Raw genomic sequence first — 18,912 nt, 5'->3', positions numbered from 1 at the left:
TAAGTAATCAGTCTTAAGAAAACTATATATGGACCACAAATTTAATTTTATGTGCTTGTTTATAAACATTTTTTTATATAACCGGAAAATTTTCCAAACAAACTCGGATCTTTTCCAAGCCAATATCTTACCCCTCTCCTCTGAAGTTGCTGGTAACAAGTATCAAAACAACAATATCTCGAAGATCGTTCGTTATCGTTGCTAACATTGAGGGACATAAAGAAAGATTAAATTAAAAAGTCTACTTAGATTCATCGGACCGGTTGACGAATGACGAGGTCATGGTAGCCGGGTCATGAGTAGTTATAATCACCAAAAGTAGGTGATGTTTACACATAGAGGATGCAAAGCCATAAAAAAAAAAAGTATACTTAGAATATTATTGGGAAACTAGTACGAAAATTAGTGATTATGTCAGCCAACTAACTCCCATACAAAGATCAAATTCCTTTCGCTCTCAAATATTTTGTTTATCTCCATAATTCTTCTAAAAACATTGACCTTTGTACTTTAACAAAATCAAAATCGAGGCATTCACAAAAAAAAAAAAATAATAAAAAAAAAATTGTTGTCATCATTTACCTAAACCTAATATCTTAACAAAAAAAAAAAAGAGTCTCTTTTGCAAATTTACCCTATTTTATATCACTGTTGACAAACCATTTGATTTTTTTTTTACTACTCCTTCTGTTTCTATATAATGTATATTCTAGGAAAATAATTTGTTTCAACAAAATATAATTTTTAGGTTTTTCTATGCAATATTTACTAGTTAGTATTGATGAATTGTAAACTTCAAGAAAATAATTGAATACTATTGGTTTAGAATTATAGAAATTTGTAAATCACAAAAATAATACATTTATAATTAAATATTAATATGTGTGAAAACTCTAAAAAATACATTATTTAGAAACAGATGGAATATTTAGCAAATAACTAATCACAATGGAGGCTTTCACAAATTTTGTCTCTGATATATTCAACTTTATTGATGTCGATACATAAAAAGAGAGAAATAGGTGATTTAGCTTTAGTTTTGAGCAGTTTGATCGTACGTCTTTGTAAGATCTTTTATTATCATCTCATTCTCATCTGCTATATATACACTCCTCCGAGTACATAACTCGATGTCTCAGCCTCAAAGCTATCAAAATCAACCCCCCCAAAAAACGAAAAAACCTAACAAACAACAAATATATCAATGGCGGTCTTGTCTAAACCGGTCGCAGTACCAAAATCCGGGTTCTCTCCAATCCCGGTTATAGATATGTCTGACCCAGAATCCAAGCATGCCCTCGTCAAAGCCTGCGAAGACTTCGGCTTCTTCAAGGTGATCAACCATGGCGTTTCCGCAGAGCTAGTCTCTGTTTTAGAACACGAGACCGTCGAGTTCTTCTCGTTGCCCAAGTCAGAGAAAACCCAAGTCGCAGGTTATCCTTTTGGATACGGGAACAGTAAGATTGGTCGGAATGGTGACGTGGGTTGGGTTGAGTACTTGTTGATGAATGCTAGTCTTGATCCCGGTTCGGGTCCACTATTTCAGAGTCTTCTAAAAAGCCCGGGAACTTTCAGGTTTAAAATGTCCCTTGCTTTGATAACACCTTTGTGCTCTGTTTTCGAGTTAGTGCTCTGTTTTATGCTCTGTGTTTGTTTTCATAGTTCACGTTCTATTTCTTTCTATATATGCTTTATTATGGCTTGTTTTTTTTTGTGGTTACGTCTATAGAATATAGTTGCCCGTCTCAAGTTTTGTTCTTTGATTTATCAGAAACGCATTGGAAGAGTACACAACATCAGTGAGAAAAATGACATGCGATGTTTTGGAGATGATTACAGATGGGTTAGGGATCAAACCGATGAACACAATAAGCAAGCTTGTGTCTGACCAAAACACGGATTCGATATTGAGACTTAACCACTATCCACCATGTCCTCTTATCGACAAGAAGACCAACGGTGGGGAAAATGTGATCGGTTTTGGCGAACACACAGATCCTCAAATCATCTCTGTCTTGAGATCTAACAACACTTCTGGTCTCCAAATCAATCTAACTGATGGCTCTTGGGTCGCTGTCCCTCCCGATCACTCTTCCTTCTTCTTCAACGTTGGTGACTCTCTTCAGGTTCGTCTCATCTCTTAGTATCTTCTTCGTAGGTTCTTGTTTCAGACCAAAAGATGGAAGCCGTTTTTCTTTGTATCAGGTGATGACAAATGGGAGGTTCAGGAGCGTGAGGCATAGGGTTTTAGCGAACAGTGACAAATCTAGGGTTTCTATGATTTACTTCGCTGGACCTTCGTTGACTCAGAGAATCGCTCCGTTGACTTGTCTTATGGACAACGAAGACGAGATGTTGTACGAAGAGTTCACTTGGTCTGAGTACAGAAACTCTGCCTACAACTCTAGATTGTCTGATAATAGGCTTCAACAATTCGAGAGAAAGACTACAAATAATAATACATTGTTTGATTAAATCACTTTGTTCGTGATATATAGATTTAACTGTGTGCTATTTGCTTATGTATAAATAATATATGTATGTTTGAAGTTAATTGTTGATCCAATAATTGAAGAAAATGCTCGCGTGAATGCTTATGCGTAATAGCGATATCTTTAATTAAAATCCTAGCCGTCCCGCAAAAATTCACGTCCCAATCCGCACGTCTCCATTTGAAACCAAAATAAAAATCCCACATATACAAACCTAATTTTTACAGTCCGATAATACATTGTTGGGTCAAAAACATATTACATTTTATGGCTGACATTTTTATAACAGTATTAAAGATATCGACAAAGACATTTTTATGTGAGCGTGTCGTTTACTTAAGAGTTCACATAAGGGAAAGTGATTTGTCACTGTATTGTTATATTCACTTGGGCCAACTTGGATATCTGAAAGCCCTGTTTTTTAACGTTGGTATCGTTGGTATCTAAAAGTTTCTATAACGACTTCTACTTTCTTTTTTCTTTATAACGTTAGTCTAGTGGTTATCTTGGTTTTATATACATCAAATTAGTTAAAATGGATTAGGAAAGGGATTATTTCAGTATCAGAGATCTAACTTATCTAAGATCCAAACTTGCTCTTTAAATGCTTTGGGAAATCTGAATGCAGCAGCAAGAAACTAAATGAAGTGATCAAGAATTCTGATCAATTAGCTTCTGGTGAAGCAGCACAATCATTGTCTAAATGTTCATCACTAGATTTCTCTAGATAATTTATATAATACGAAGTGGTGAGCCATCATTTCGTAGAGACACTTACTTAGATCATCCCACCAAGTAAAAGCACCGGTTTCCTTGAATCACACGCTACTGTTTGTTCTATCACTTCATTTTTGCCCTTTCTTCTTCCACAGGTCACCGAACATTTTCATCCCTGAACCTTTCCTCTTCCCAAACCCTAACCCGTCATCCGAATCATCAGCCATTCCCGGTGATCCGACAAACCTGCCTGCAAAATGCTTCTCCATTGACCCATACTGCTCTGAGAACCGGCCATTCATCTCAACCCCTTCAGCTAAAACCGCAGCTGCAGCATCTGCTGCTTTCCTCCACTGCTCGGTTTGGACCTTCAGCTTCTTCATCTCAGCTTCTAGACTCTCTTTTGCTTCTTCCACGGATTCGAGCTTTTTCTTTAGCTTCGCTGTGGTCTCATTGCTTTCTTCCAGTTCTTCCCCAATCTGACTCACCTTTGAAGCTATCTCATCTTCTTTCGCCTTGGCGCTGGACATTTCCGAATCCGTCTTCTTCAACTGATTCTTCAAGCCCTCGTTCTCTTGGCCAAGTGATACCCTTTCTTTCTCCAAGTCATATAGTCTAGCTTTCAATACATTGATTTGGTCTTCCTTAGAAGCCAATTCATCATTCTTCGTCTTCTCACTTTCTTTTGCTTTCTCAACAAGAACCTCGAACACATCGGTCTCTTGATGTCCATCTCCAGGAATGTCATCTCTCTCCGGAGCAGGAGGGTCCGATTTCTTGGATTTCTTCCTAAGAAGCTCTTCTTGGGCACGTTTCTTGGCAGCTTCGGCTTTAGCCAACTGCTGTTTGAGCAAACTCAACTCTTCCTGGGCTTGTCCTAGCTGTGACTCCAAGCCAGAGATGCGACTTCCAAGCTTCTTCTGAGTCAGCGGATCCGTATGAGGCCCACCACTCCTCGGAGATCTACGGTCAAGGCCTAGCTTTGGACTCCGGTCTGTAATCGGACGGCTAAGGTGATGCCGATCAGAGGAAGTGGACACCAGTGATGTCCTTAGCCTAGGAGATTGCCTCTGAGGCAACTCTGAACCTCTAATACTACTCAGATCACAACAAGACACAAAGGTTGCAATTTTACTTGTATCAGATAATATAGACAACACCAACAACAAACACCAATTACAAAAAAAATCTTCTAAATCACATTATCTTCAAGAATTGAAGTAAACCCTTACCTTGGTTTTGGCATTTTGATTTATGCAAAGTTGCTGAATCTCCAAAGCTTATGATCTGATAAAAATGAAAGCATTCCTCAGATCAGAATAAAGCAGAGACATGAACTTGTTTATTTACTTGTGACTTGTGAGCCACGCGCCACTAAGTGAGAGTGAGACTCTCTTGAACAGATTTCACTATTGGAGTCAAACCAGACACAAGTGAGATAACAACACATTGCTTTTGCTTTAACTCAAACGCTTTAGAAGATTCAAGATTAACAACAAACTTCAATTTTTCACAAAACCCACCCAGAAGAAAAAAGAAAAAAAAAAACAAGACTTGGATCAGATTTGTCAGACTCTGAGGAAAAGTTTCTTATCTTCCATTTCCATACACACATAAGTAAATGAGCTAGTCTTATTATTGAAACTAACCTTGAGGACAATGTAGAGTACTTTCTCGGTTTCACCTTTGGAATTGAATACGAAGGAGTGATGATTGCGATAGTCTTAAGAAGGAGAGAAATACTAAAGAAGGAAAAAAAGAGGAAATAGTTTATGAATATGCTGGTGTGATTAATTGGTTGATAGAAACAAGAGCACAAAGACAAGAAAACCCAAAATGTGGAGAAAAGAGAGGTCGTAGCTTTTTTGTCCAGAGAGAGAGAGACTCTCAATTCAAGAAGCAGAGAGATATTAAAAAAGTAGACGTTGGAAGATTTGAAATAAAGCTGGTGAAAGTGAATGACCTTTGGGGAAGAAAAAGGACAAAAGTGTAATTTACATGTAATCATAATGTTTTTTTCTTTTTTATTACTTTTGTTACATTAAGATTCGCAATAACGTCTAAAAAGTTGCCAAATTGTTGCATTTTGAAATAAATCATCGTATGTTCTTTTTAATACAAGCATTAAGCATATATTTGTATGTCTATACTCTCTATTGACACATCTCTAAACAAAAATGGTGCGTAAATAATATTACGCGCATGTGTGTACCCTTATCAATCGCTCTGACATTGTTTTTTCTTTTTGTCGGTTTCAACAAAGTTCAAACTCTTTTATTTTAGTTTCTCTTCTTCTTCTTCTTTTTATATTCCAATCTTTTAATATGGATATTATTTTTTTTTTGTTTCTAAGATCATAAACTACTATTATTTTTTTTTTTAATTTATCATAACCTAATATATGGATATATGTTAAGTGTTAACCTTCACATTTTCAATTCAATTTCGCATTAGTGGATTGCTTAATGTCTGAATTTGTTCCTGTTTATATCTGTTATTACAATGTTTAATTATGCTTGAAACGTTGGATTCCTAATGGTATAGATCATAAAACTAATATATGAATATTGAAATAATGTACATTCAAGCTTGTATAAAAGAAACCCATACACAATGTTGAAAAACAAAACCCGTAATAATCTGTGTTCAAGATAGAAATATCAACCATTACTAATCATTTTTATGTGTCAAATATTTTTTACATTACATTTTTAGCAACTCACTCACTACATTCTTGTAGTATAAAGTAAAAGTTGACAGTTGACAATTGAAAATAGTACAGAGCAAATTGTAAGTAAAATTCAGCGCCACTATGATTTATGATAGTAAGTAGCATCTAACTAGTAACAACCACCTTTAACTTTTGGTTCTCTTTATGATTGTGTTGTTGATAATTCAAGACTTCAAGTAATAGGAGTACTACATTTCCAAAAAAAAAAAAAAAAAAGAGTTTATGGGAGATGAAATTAGAACCCCTAAGACGCTAACACAATTTGCTCGAATCAAGCTATTAAATGTTGAAAATTGGTTAGTTGCTAGTCATAATCCATTGATCATCTTTAGAATTTGTACCTTAATGAACCCATAAAGACTCTAGATGAATATATATACAACACCTTAATGACAAAAGCTGACTCTAGAACCCTAAACCCCTAATACTATTTTGGTCAACCCTCGTCAACTTTGACTTTCTCTTCTCCATTTAGCAATTTAATTTGCTATCAAAGAGACAAAACAAGTGAGGATCTTCACATTTTTGTCACTGCAGATTGAAAAGAAGAACCATAGAGATACAACATAAAGAAGCTGCAACACAAACCCAACTTTTTCTATTAAAACTGGAAATCATTTCTTTTCTTTCTTCCTATAGGAACAGACATATATGAATGAAGTGATAATCATCAGATATAAGACCCATGAGTTTCCATTATTATCCTATTTATTGCCAAGTAACTTCAGTTGGTGCACTTGTCGTCGTGGCATGAACCTCTGCCATAGACACAGCCATAGCCATCATCATCTGTTCCTCAAAACTCTCTGGAACAATGACCAGAGGTGGAGGAGGAGGAAGAAAGTTGTGGAAGCTCTCGCCGGTCATGTAAGAACTTACATAGCTGTTGCTGCTTCCTGTTTCTCCCATCTCGGTGTTGTTATGGTAATGATGATGACGATGATGATGGTTGTCTATGTCATCTACCTCTTGTTCTATGTCGTAGTAACTGTCACAATTTCCAGGAAGCATACTGTATGAAGAAACGTTGACATTGTGATTGTGATTGTGATTGGAGGATTCGCCAACCATTTGGCGTTCAGCAAGTGCGGCGATTGCACAAGCAAGTCCACCAGCTGATGAGGACGGTGTTGCTGGTTCAACGATTGGAGCCATTCGTGGTGGTGAAGAAACATAACTATGATTATCTGTTACATACTGCCTAGAAGAGGTCATTTCCCCAGAAGCTGAATTTCTCTGCGTCCCTGTTTCCTGTTAGAATCAGTGAAAAGCTGTGAGAGACTTGAAAATTTTGTCATCAAAGTTATACAATTAACTAAATTTACCTGAACAGAGAGCCATATTGCTTCCATAATCATCAATTCCTCAAGGTCAACGTCAACCTCATCATCCCTGAAGAGTTTATAGACAAATTAAATATATATCTATAGTAAGTCCAATATGAATCACTCAGACTAAAGTTACATCAATGAGCATTTCACTAATTTAGTCGAACAAAAACGCTTGTGAATATGGTGAGTTTACATGGTACTCACTTCATTTCTAAGTGAATCTGTGTTCATATCACTTAGCACCCAAAAACAAGAATAAGTCTAATCACAGTGTCATAGTAATTCAGAAAGTTCATGGTTACAACTACCACATTACTCCATATATGAACTTGACAAAAAAAAAAAACAGAGCAGCCAATGGAAAGAGTGAAAGACAGACCTGTTTCCTCGAGGACGGGAATGCTGTCTAACAACTGCTGCGTTCTGTGATGGAGCAATTGCCCCGTCTTCCATGGGGGAATTATAAGATATGGCTGCAAACCAAGGGACAAAAAAAAACCTGTCAAAACCGCCTTTGTTTGTTCCTGACGGAAGATTTAACACGTTCTGGCAGGAAAAATAAACCGACCTGAAGCTGAACCATATTCCATCTCGCCAGTCATTGCACTTGTGCTAGAGGAACACGAGTCAAGACGTTTCTGCATTTTCTCTTCATCATCCTGCATTTCCTTCTGCCTCATCCTTATTTTGGCTTCTATTACCCGTTGCTCTTCCTGCAAAAAAGATACAGTGACAGAACATTCAGTAAAGCACCATTCCATCAAGCTTCTCGAGGAAAAAATTTATAATTTTGACTTACAACTTGTTCAATGCCCTTTTCCTCCTTTGTCTTTACGCCACGATACTCGACAGCATAATTGGGAGTTTTACAAAATGGGCACCTCATAAATGTCAAGGAGGACATAAAAGGGAAGAATCCATCAAATTAATAAGACATTAAGCCAAATCTTAAAGAAACCCCTAAAGGCTTATGCACAGGATTTAAAATGAAGGATACTGAGTAGGCCGAGCTGAATTAGGATTCTTCATTTGCAAAAAACACTCTGCAGCAAATTGTAAAAAGAATGCCATGTCAAATGAAATGGAAACATGAATAGAACAAAGAAACTAGTACAATGTTATAGATGGTGATGAATATTTTACCTGTACAAATGCTTTTCATGCAACATCTTGATCTATTGAGGCTAGGATAATACTAGAAACACAAGAAAAAGAAACATGGCAGAGTTTAGATCGACAAGATGTGACGAGAATGTAATAATTACAGAGAGAGTGATAACTTTCACAAACCAGGAAACAAATGGGGCATTCTTCAAGATCGTGGCAGCTTTCATCGTCTCCGGGATAGCAAGGAGCAAGCTTAGACTCTACAATGAGTTTTCTGAGCTTTTTAACGTCGACATCTTTATTCACATACAAACCTTGTGGCTTTGTATACCTTTCTTCCACCACTTGCCTCTTCCTTCCCAACTTATTACCCATCACCAAAGTTTTAACCTTTCTTCTACTAAACCCTATTCTCCTACTACCTTCTTAAGAGCAGAGATTATGATTACTAATAATCTCACATTAACACCTAAAATCAATTTCTTTCTACAATCTCACTAACTGGAGAAACAAAGAAGCCTAATTTCTAACCTAAAGGTACAATCTTCACCATAACCTGCGCAAATGGTGAATTCAAATTTCAGAACACAATTGGGGTAAAACCCTAATTTGATACATAAAAGCCCTAACTTTGGAACTAATTCAATTGGGGGGTCAAACCCTAAATACCTAATTAAACGTTCCAAAATATTCCACGAATTATAAACAGAAGAAACCCTACAAATTCTGATAAAGAAGTACGGAAAGAAGAAAGAAAGATAAATCGGAGAAGAAAGAAAGAAACCTGAAAACTTCGAGGGCAGAAGAAAACAAGAAACGAGAGAGATCAAAGAAAGGTTTTTGGGTAAACGATAAGAGACACGATCAGAACTTTACTCTGTAGAGATAGAGAGAGAGAAGAGAGAAAGAAGAAGAGAGAAGAAGCAAGATAATACAGTGTTGTGTGTCTCTTTCGTATTATATAAAATTCATAGGAAAAAAAAAAAAAAAAGAAAAACAGAGAGATTAGATTACAACAACAAGTTCTGTATCTGAAATTCTTTTTTAATATTTTGAGGGAAAATCACAAGAGGGAGAGAGAGATGATGATGATGTGGAGAAGCTAAAAGGTAACAGGAAACGATGGAGTAAGAGACGAACCAAAGAATCCACTCTTTGCTTCTTTCCTCTCCACGCGCTTCTTTCTTCGCGCGTGGATTTCATTTTCGTATAAAACGCCGTCGTGGCGTTTATTTATGTTTTTTTTCGTTTGTTGACTAAAAAAAGCTTAGAATATACGAAATCTTGTGAAGGCGGTTTTGTCTTAAGCACCGAGTTGGATCAGAATAATGTCTTTTTTTTAACAACTAGGTGAATTTATTCTTTAATTGTATATTTGTTTGTCGCATTTGCATAATAGTCTATAGTCCGATATTCGTAATTTACCATCAAATTCATTTATGGAACAAAATGAAGAAGATAGTTAAATTTGGGGTGTTATTGATACGAGGACTCATTATGTGTTTAAAGTTTGGTGATATTTCAAAACTAGATTAGTCGGCGATAATGTTATATTTAATTGAATTTTATAATGGCTCCTGTTGACGACAACATTGCTTACGGGATTCTATTAGCTAATAATTTTTAAAAAGACTTATATTTTATGTTGACGTATAAATGTTTCTAATAATCGTTGAATCAACCCAACTAAATACCAGAATAAACCTGAAAATAACTGCCAGAAAGCTAGATTAAGAAAGAAAGAAAAATAAAACAAGAATTGTAGACGAGACGATTAAAATTGATCGTGTGTGTGTGTGCTTTGGGTTGATGAAAAGAAATGGTTCACCCAACACAAAATTGGTTAAGGTTTGGTACGAGAAGGTCAACCATGAGTTTTGTTGCTATTTGTCTCAGCCATTTACGCACATACACAAACCTCTTTTTATATATATAAACACAAGAAGATTAGTTCACATAATGCTTGATTTGGTTGTTGTGAACTATAGCATGTTGGATTTACAAAATTGTCCGAAGAACATTATAGTATTACTCTCTTAGTAGCTAGTATCCTAATATCTATGTGTGTACTTAATATATTAAGTTTGTATAAAATTAAAATCCCAACTTTTTGGAAATTCCAGTTATAGGCTGACCAGCAACATCAAAAAACGCATATACTTGGGCTTCATGGGCCTTTAAACAACATACGAAAGCTATAAGCTCGTTTAAAATTCAGAGACATGGGCTGTACTGAAATGTAACTCATATTATACTTTCCAAAACATAACATTCGTAATTGGACCAAATCTCAGAGTGACGATCCAGATTAGTGATTCGATCAGTCAATCAATCGACATTATCTCAGTAGATAAAAGAAAGATTTTGGAAGAAAACGAATGATTTAAAATCATTCACACATAAATTATTAATGACTCAATTTTCTGACCATAGTTTATACAATTCTTCCAAGGGAGGCATCTCTTTGAATAATCTATCGAACTCGGTCATCGTCCCCACTCGTCCTCCTCCTCCTCCGTCGCCACCGCCGTAGAGCTGTCTGGTATCTTCCCCGATTTTACTACCCCCACCATAACAACGGCCGTCGGTAGCAGAGGGGGAATCAAAAGGACCGGCGGCGACGATGGCGTCCTTACCGGTGAGTTCTTGAACAACGGTCTTGAAGCTACGAGCATCTGTCTCAACATACTGTGTGTTAATGAACACAACCTTCATCGGCTCCGATTTCACTCTCCCTCTTCCAGACATTATTATCAAATAATTCGATTTAAGAAACAGAAAAGAAAATTTGTGGTGTTGATGATGATGAAATGATCTTAGTTAGTATATAGCAGTTTAGCTCTTCCTGTGTCTTTGGGTATTTAGATGTTTTGTATATTTATATGCATAGTTACATACTTAGGTATTTATAGAGATATTAAAGAGAGAAAGATATGAATCATATGATATAATCTTTGTGGGGCAGTCAAGTGACTCATTTAAGTAAAATTTTCATATTGTTTTTGAAATGATTCATTATTATCTTGTCCTACATGAAACATATAGATGACGACTTAGTTTTTTCTTGTTTTTTTTCTTCCTGACGTCATGATACATTTTCGACGACCAAGCTTTTTAATCATATTCGTTGAATTTCCTAATTATTTTTATTATTTTGTTGTTAAAAATATTTTCCTAATTATTATATTGGCCGAACAATATTTATGGTTCTAGTTCTAGCAATGCTTACCAATGAATTTTATGATGAAACGATTACTAAATTTTGTCTATCCCGTAGAATTTAACAGCAACTGTCAACTTAAACAATTTTAAAACAGCAAAAAATTAAATTTATTATCACTAATTGTTAAAATAAAAGATTAACTACATATAAACTTTTTTATAAACTATTATTAAGAACTGTAAACAAGCTCAAGAGTATTTGTTATACAAAGCAACAATCATTCTAACTTTCGCGAGATCAATCAAACTCACATGGCTTTGTGCATAGATAAGGACGACTCTTTGATCATTGAGACATGTTGACCGTTAATAACATCAAGCAGCCTTGAAGGACCAAACATTAAAATTTATATATCATTATTACTATCTAAAATATTTAAATTACCAAAATCATATTGCATTTTCATTTGGTTGGGTCAAAGCACGCCTTCTTTGATGAAACCCTATCACATCACGTGAAACAGCCGAAGAAAAAACTATTGAAAACCTAGAAAGTATTTGCACGTGAGTAGAATTTGCACGTCCCACACTATATTTCGTTTTGACAAAATAAAATCGCCTTTGATTATGCTTCTAGAAAATGGTAAGGTGATGTCATTTTTTTCCCAAAAGGTGATGTCTTCTTTTTTTTCATCGATAATATTTATTAAAATAATCAAAACATCCCAACATGGGCTTTTAGTTAATAACCATGTTTTACCTTTTTGCAACAGCAGAGGAATATTTTTATATAAAACATAATAATAGGAGGTGAATATAAACATATATATTCACATTGAATTTCAATAAAAAATAAACATATATTCACATGATTAATTGTAAGGTAAATTTTAAATATATGCATCTTAAATTATATTGATATAAATGTAAAACAAAAGAATGATATTAATTTAAATGAGTAATGGAACATATTTTGGTATATTTTACTATTTAAAAGAGATTAAAAGTTCAACATGATGCACAAGAAGTCAAGGATAGTTACATACGATGTTTCATGGGGAGTTTCTTGAGGGACCCTATCATTAATTCATTTCTCTGATATTTTGTTTTGTTGACTCATACTTTCACTAACCAAATTCTTAGAAATTGCAAATTAGTTCATTGTACGGTTGTACTTTTGCGATGGCCCTATTTATGTTCAGTTGTGTTTACCAAGCACACAAAATTTAAACGGGCGTTAATTGTATTCGTATTTCTTAATGTCATCTTCCTATTAACTTTTTCTTATGCTTTATCAAAATTTTCATATGATGAATAAAAAGTATATATGGATCAGTTTAAGCCCTAAAGTATACAAAGCAATCCATTATATTATCATTTATCAGTACAGCTTTTAGAAGTTGATACGTAATTACGTATAGTCTATTTTTTGTTTGCTGATAAAATTTGGTGCAGTACGTTTTGTACGTATAGTTTTGATATCATAATAGTATTAGACTCATGAACAAACAAAGGCAAAGTCAAGTTTGGCTATAACGGATCAGAGTAAGATTTTGACTTCAAATCTTGACTCAGGAACCTCATGACTGTTTTCTTTTTGATTTGATCGCTTTAAAATTAAGTATATAAAGGTTGAACAGGTTAAGTATTATATGCTTTTACGGGCAATAGTTAACTCTCTCGACTGGGGTAAGACATGTCAATTCGAGTTTCATGCTTTTTGGACTTTAACTTTGAATGAATATTGCAGACATAAGTAACTATTGTTCTATTTTTAGAGCTGATAACAATTCACCTAAGATCAGATTTATTTTGTAATTAAAAACAATCCGTAATATTTTACTTTATAGAATTTAATTCCAATCAGAACCGAAAGGTCCGAAACTATGAGTTTGTTCCATCTAGACCCATATTGCCCAAATATATAAAACATCCAAGCCCCAACACAACCATACCTTAATGGAAACAACTTTTTAGTGGTTTTAATTCAAATATTTAATAGGACTGGGATATTTTCCATGCTAATTATGTTATGTTAACTTGTTTTTGGTATGCGATCCCAATTTGGTTGTTATAATCCGAAACCTAAGTTATTGCGAAAAGATTGATAATCAATCCGTACCGTACGGTAGCAATTTTTTGTTGATCAACAATTATTCGACAAGATTGGAACAATTTACCTTATCTACTAATATTCTGTTCATATTTAAGGAATTACAAAATATGCATTTATAATTTGTAATCATAGCAGCAATCAGAAACAAATCATTTGGTACTATTAAGGAAACATATTAACCAAGAAACAAATCAATTTGTACGATTAAAGAAACCATTAAATTTCAACCAAAAATTGGTACAAGAATCAAGCCACTGATGTAGATTTCTTAATAGTATATAATACGATGATACTATCATTCTCTCATTCTTAAAAACAAAAGGCAACTTAAGAACAAGAAAAAAGAAATGGTGTCCATTATCAGCGGTTTTAAGTTAATTTTGTTCATAGCTGCCGTCGCTAGTATTATTTCAGCCGCCACTTCAGCCACTCTCGCCGGAAGAAAGGTCTTCGATGTTCGAAGCTATGGTGCTCGTGGTGACGGCAAAACAGACAATGCAATTGTAGTGTAAAAATTTCATTTTTATTTTGATCCAACTACAGGAACATTAATGTTTTGAATTTGTTGATTAATTCTAACACGCGTTTGATTATTGTCTTGATTTGGCGTTTTAGGCGTTTACAAAGGCGTGGAAAGAAGCGTGTCAATGGAAAGGATACCCTAGAGTGTACGTACCATTTGGAACTTTCTACCTCGGTGCCGTAACCTTCACGGGACCATGTAAAAGTCGGATTAGTTTCATCATCAAAGGAACTTTGTTAGCTCCAAAAGATCCTAACGCCATCAAACAAGACACCTGGATCATTTTCAGGTATGTTGACTATCTCACGGTCTCAGGCGGCGGTATTCTTGACGGACAAGGAAGCTACTCTTGGCCACTCAACAATTGCCACAAAACCCTTTATTGCCGGGCTCTACCTATGAACATGGGGTTCCAATTCGTGAGATTCTCGAGACTCAGCCGCATCAAATCGATCAATAGCAAAATGGGTCACTTCAACTTCTTCGCAGTCCAATACTTCGACATCACACGCGTCAGGATTATGGCTCCCGGAGATAGCCCTAACACTGACGGAATCAAGATAGGTTCATCAAACCACATGAAGATCCACCACGTTGACATAGGAACCGGCGACGACTGCATCGCGATCTTGTCAGGAACCACCAATTTGGATATCTACAATGTGAAGTGTGGACCGGGCCATGGAATCAGCGTTGGAAGTCTTGGGAAGTTTAAAGGTGAGAAGAGCGTTCAGGGATTAACTGTTAGGGATTCAATCTTTAACGGTACGAGTAATGGAGTACGAATCAAGACATGGGCTTCGCCAGGTTCACCGAACTTAGTTTCCAATTTCCTTTACAAGAATCTCCAAATGATTAATGTCGAAAACCCAATCAACATAGATCAACGATACTGTCCAAATCCACCGTGCAGCTTAAAGGTAACTTCCTTAACAAGAAACAAGATTTTAGTTTTCTTGACATGATCTAATTTGATTTTTTTTTTTTTTTATTGTAGTCTTTTTCACAGATTCAGATAAAAGACGTGAAGTTCAATAACATTTGGGGAACGTCGACGAACAAAGTTGCCGTGAAGTTGCAATGTAGCAAGAATGTTCCTTGCAAAAACGTTGAGCTCTTCAACGTTAACTTAGTGCACCGTGGACGCGACGGTCCAGCCATCTCTTTGTGTGAGAATGTTGCCGGTTGGACACGTGGCAAGATTTCTCCTCCGTCTTGCATCCGTTGATCCACGTTTTGAGTTTTGATTATATCATCCTTATTAGTTCATTGTAGCTTTTATAATTTTGTAATTCTTGGCATCTCTTATCACTCGTTTAGTTTTGTCATGTTTGAGCAATTCTAAAGGGAAGTGAAGATTTGAAAAAGAAATAAAAGATCTGATGAATTTTTTTGTTTTAAGTCATATTGGTTTATTCATTTGATTTTGATCATTCACTTTGTTTGTTTGGGCCAAGAGTCCAAGACATAAAATATTAACTTTTCAGCGGAATGTAAAAGGTTAAAATCTCCACGCGCCGTTGGGGATCTGTCACTACAAGAAAACATAGCAAATTCCGACAAACCAAATAGTCGGAAATTCGTCGGAAATGGATGTTTCCCACGAATTTCCGACTACACCAAGTTTGTCGGAATTCTCTGGTCGGAAAACAATATTCGTCGGAAATTCGTCGGAAATTTCTGTCGAGATGATTTGTCGGAAAATTCGTCGGAAATAATTGTCGGAAAATCGTCGGAAATATTCGTCGAAAGCCCGTCGGAAAGGTGTCGGAAATGTCCGTCGGAATAGCGACGGAAAATTGCCGACGATATCCCGACGGCATATTCCGACGCCATTCCGAGGAGATTCCTACAAACGACGCCGCAAGATCGAGTACGATTCCGACGATTTTCCGACCACAAATCGTCGGAAGTTCGTCGGAACGTTCCGACGAATTTCCGACGAATGGATGTTTCCGACGAATTTCCGACAAAATATAATATAATAATATATTTAATAGTTTCCGACGAATTTCCGACAAATCGTATTTTTTTATTATTTTCCGATGAATTTCCGACGAAATATTATATTTTATTAAAAAAAAATATATTTATATTTTATTGTTAATTAATATAATTAATTAAATTAAATAATATTAATTTAATTTAATTGTAATAATTCAATAAAACAAACACAAATATTATATAAAAACATAATTAAAATAAATTCACCACATAATATAAAAATAAGTTCTTAAACAACTAAAAATTATTACAAACGCAAATATTATATATTATCAAATAGAGTGTCAACGTTATTTGTTTCATTTTGATTTCCGGGTTGATCTTGGCGAGAAGGCGGAACGATGTCGGGATGAAGACGGGCCATCGTATCCATCCAAAACTTACAATCTTTTAATTGAGTCTTCAACTCGATGATTTCGGCTGCGTTTGCTTGACAATTCACGTGTGCATGTGAATACGACGAACTTCCGCCCATGTCTTCGTCATACGGAATGGAACCGTATCCAAATCTACGTCCTTTTTTAACTTCAACTTGCTATTATAATGAAAATGTTGTTAGGAAATAAAACATATTATCTAAATTATAATATTTTAATTACTATTACTTACCGATCGGAAAATATCGTTTTTTCTGCTTGGGTGAGTTGATAATCATCGGGCGTGTCTGATTGTTGACTCAATTGTGTGAGTTTCTCTTTCTCCATCTCCCGACATCGACGAGCTATTGCCTCAGCTTTTTTATCAACAAATGTCCCGTCCGATTTCCGTTTGTGAGTCTCCTCCATGAATGTCACCATATCGGGATACTCACCGGTTTCGGGATTACGCTTGCATTTAAAATATTTATTAGTTAAAAATTTACAATAAAATTTATTATAATGCAAATTGAAATGTAAAAAATTTAAATTTTTATTTACCATTTTTTCCTTTTTCCGGACATATGGCATTGATCCACAAGTATGTTTAGCCATGCCATAGCCTCCGCGTTCACTCTTGCGATTTTGAGAATTAGTTTCACTACGGGACTTATTTTGCTCTTGTAACCAATATGCAATAAGCCCTTGCCAAACGTTTTCTCGCATCCATTTTGGCTTTTCTTTCCCGTTAAGCCATTTCTTTTTCTATCCATAAACATAATCCAATAAACGTACCCCACATATCTCCTCAAATTTTTCTTGTACTTCGCCCGTAAGACCATAATCCCAATTAAATTTTTGCTACAATGTTAAACAATTTAAAATATATATATTTTTAGTATTGTAAAATTTTAAAATTTAATTTTTTTAGCTACAATTATAAACAAAGTAAATAAAGCATAAATTTTATTTAAATAAACTAACCGCAAATGCCTTAAACCAACGTTTCTTTGTGTCTCCGGAGACCGACGTAATATTCGGAGCGGGATCGGGGAAATCGCTCTCCATGATTTTCTTGATAATCTTTGTGAATCCTTTATCGAATCGATACCTATAATTACCAAATTATTTAATTGAGATTATCTACGTAAAACTATAAATTAAATAATACAATTTCTTACCAAGTTGTTCCGTGCATACGGCTTGGGTCGATCTTTTTCAATTTATCTCGACCCGGAGCACGGAGTAATTGGTCTAGCGTCATAGAATCGAGTGGATTTGCATCATCATTCCGTGTAGGCATCGCCAATGGTTCCGTCTCCGGAACTTCCGTGTCCTCCATGGGAAAATCCTCCGGTGGTTGGGTTTCGGAACCAAGATTCAAATCCGGAGCAAACCCACGTTCATTACAATACGCCATATATCCACTCCACGATCCATTATCCATCTCCTTAATCAAAAAAAAAATTTATAATTAGTCTTTTGAATTTTATAAACAAAATTATGAAGAAAATAAAACTTAACATCTTACCTTAACGTTTGTTTATCACAGAGAGATTTTAGAGAGATTTTAGAGTGATTTTGTAGAGAGATTTTAGAGAGATATTGTAGAGAGATTTATAAGAGTGATAAGTGCGTAAGAGGCAAAAATCTGTGAGCCGTATATATATAAGAATTTCCGACGACCATATTTGTCGGAAATTCGTCGGAAACAATGCAGCGGGAATTTCAAACCAAGTAACTTTCCCTCTACATTTACGAGATTCGCGAGAAATTAATGTAACCAATTTCCGACGAAATTTCCGACGAATTTTAAAAATTTATCGGAAAATTCGTCGGAAATTAAATCTCCCGGGAACAGTATTTCTGAAAGAAAAGTAAAAAAAATAAATTAATTCAATATAGCCTAATTCCGACGATTTTCCGATGGAGAAAATAATGTCGTCGGAAAATTCTTCGGAAACAGGGTATATTTATTTAAATAATTTTAATTATTTTGTGTCAAGTATTTCTTTAATTAAATATACCCTGTTTTGTATCAAGATATATTTAAGCGGTACAAATTTAATCTCAAACGTTTCATACGACAGTTCCGATGAAAGTATGAATAAAATAAAATATTAGAATGGTTTAATTATTATAAAATAGAAACAGATTTTTTTAACAAATAAATTATAATGCATATAATATGATAAATTTAAAAGCATTTAAACAGATTTTATAAAATATATATATAAAACTAAAGACGATATATTTGATTTACTCAGAATCGGAAGAATAATCTGAACTAGCAGAATCATTTTGATCTTCAAACTCTTCTCCATCCTCTTCGTCTTCCGCATTTTCCCATATCTCTTCGAGTTCTATGTTCTT

The 18,912-nt window shown here is 35.0% G+C and overlaps 6 protein-coding genes across 6 annotated transcripts; 2 read left to right on the top strand and 4 right to left on the bottom strand.

Moving 5' to 3' along the window:
- The first annotated feature begins 774 nt into the window (after window positions 1-774).
- Window positions 775-2,569, top strand: LOC9323802 (gibberellin 2-beta-dioxygenase 1). The gene is made up of 3 exons (XM_002889146.2): window positions 775-1,575; window positions 1,772-2,126; window positions 2,206-2,569. The coding sequence occupies exons 1-3, from the start codon at window positions 1,205-1,207 to the stop codon at window positions 2,473-2,475; spliced, it is 996 nt and encodes a 331-aa protein (XP_002889192.1). The 5' UTR covers window positions 775-1,204; the 3' UTR covers window positions 2,476-2,569.
- A 463-nt stretch (window positions 2,570-3,032) lies between these two features.
- On the bottom strand, window positions 3,033-5,358 carry LOC9323801 (interactor of constitutive active ROPs 4). The gene is made up of 3 exons (XM_002887691.2): window positions 4,859-5,358; window positions 4,442-4,496; window positions 3,033-4,304 (listed from the first exon to the last, which is right to left on the bottom strand). The coding sequence occupies exons 2-3, from the start codon at window positions 4,453-4,455 to the stop codon at window positions 3,338-3,340; spliced, it is 981 nt and encodes a 326-aa protein (XP_002887737.1). The 5' UTR covers window positions 4,456-4,496; window positions 4,859-5,358; the 3' UTR covers window positions 3,033-3,337.
- A 1,149-nt stretch (window positions 5,359-6,507) lies between these two features.
- On the bottom strand, window positions 6,508-9,529 carry LOC9323800. Its single transcript, XM_002887690.2, has 9 exons — window positions 9,163-9,529; window positions 8,562-8,934; window positions 8,415-8,466; window positions 8,269-8,314; window positions 8,071-8,152; window positions 7,840-7,984; window positions 7,651-7,744; window positions 7,266-7,332; window positions 6,508-7,191 (listed from the first exon to the last, which is right to left on the bottom strand). Exons 2-9 carry the CDS (start codon window positions 8,751-8,753, stop codon window positions 6,649-6,651), a joined length of 1,221 nt encoding a protein of 406 aa, XP_002887736.1. The 5' UTR covers window positions 8,754-8,934; window positions 9,163-9,529; the 3' UTR covers window positions 6,508-6,648.
- A 975-nt stretch (window positions 9,530-10,504) lies between these two features.
- Window positions 10,505-11,401, bottom strand: LOC9325255 (VQ motif-containing protein 10). The gene has a single exon (XM_021035473.1). It carries the CDS (start codon window positions 11,124-11,126, stop codon window positions 10,794-10,796), a length of 333 nt encoding a protein of 110 aa, XP_020891132.1. The 5' UTR covers window positions 11,127-11,401; the 3' UTR covers window positions 10,505-10,793.
- A 1,690-nt stretch (window positions 11,402-13,091) lies between these two features.
- On the top strand, window positions 13,092-15,663 carry LOC9325254 (exopolygalacturonase). The gene is made up of 3 exons (XM_002889145.2): window positions 13,092-14,159; window positions 14,272-15,099; window positions 15,177-15,663. The coding sequence occupies exons 1-3, from the start codon at window positions 14,004-14,006 to the stop codon at window positions 15,405-15,407; spliced, it is 1,215 nt and encodes a 404-aa protein (XP_002889191.1). The 5' UTR covers window positions 13,092-14,003; the 3' UTR covers window positions 15,408-15,663.
- A 1,819-nt stretch (window positions 15,664-17,482) lies between these two features.
- LOC110230657 lies at window positions 17,483-17,987 on the bottom strand. Its single transcript, XM_021034148.1, has 2 exons — window positions 17,721-17,987; window positions 17,483-17,650 (listed from the first exon to the last, which is right to left on the bottom strand). Exons 1-2 carry the CDS (start codon window positions 17,984-17,986, stop codon window positions 17,506-17,508), a joined length of 411 nt encoding a protein of 136 aa, XP_020889807.1. The 5' UTR covers window position 17,987; the 3' UTR covers window positions 17,483-17,505.
- Window positions 17,988-18,912: the final 925 nt, after the last annotated feature.

This window comes from Arabidopsis lyrata, assembly GCF_000004255.2.
Source record: "Arabidopsis lyrata subsp. lyrata unplaced genomic scaffold ARALYscaffold_2, whole genome shotgun sequence".
NCBI classification, from domain to species: Eukaryota; Viridiplantae; Streptophyta; class Magnoliopsida; order Brassicales; family Brassicaceae; genus Arabidopsis; species Arabidopsis lyrata.
This window is presented reverse-complemented; position numbering and strand designations above follow the sequence as displayed.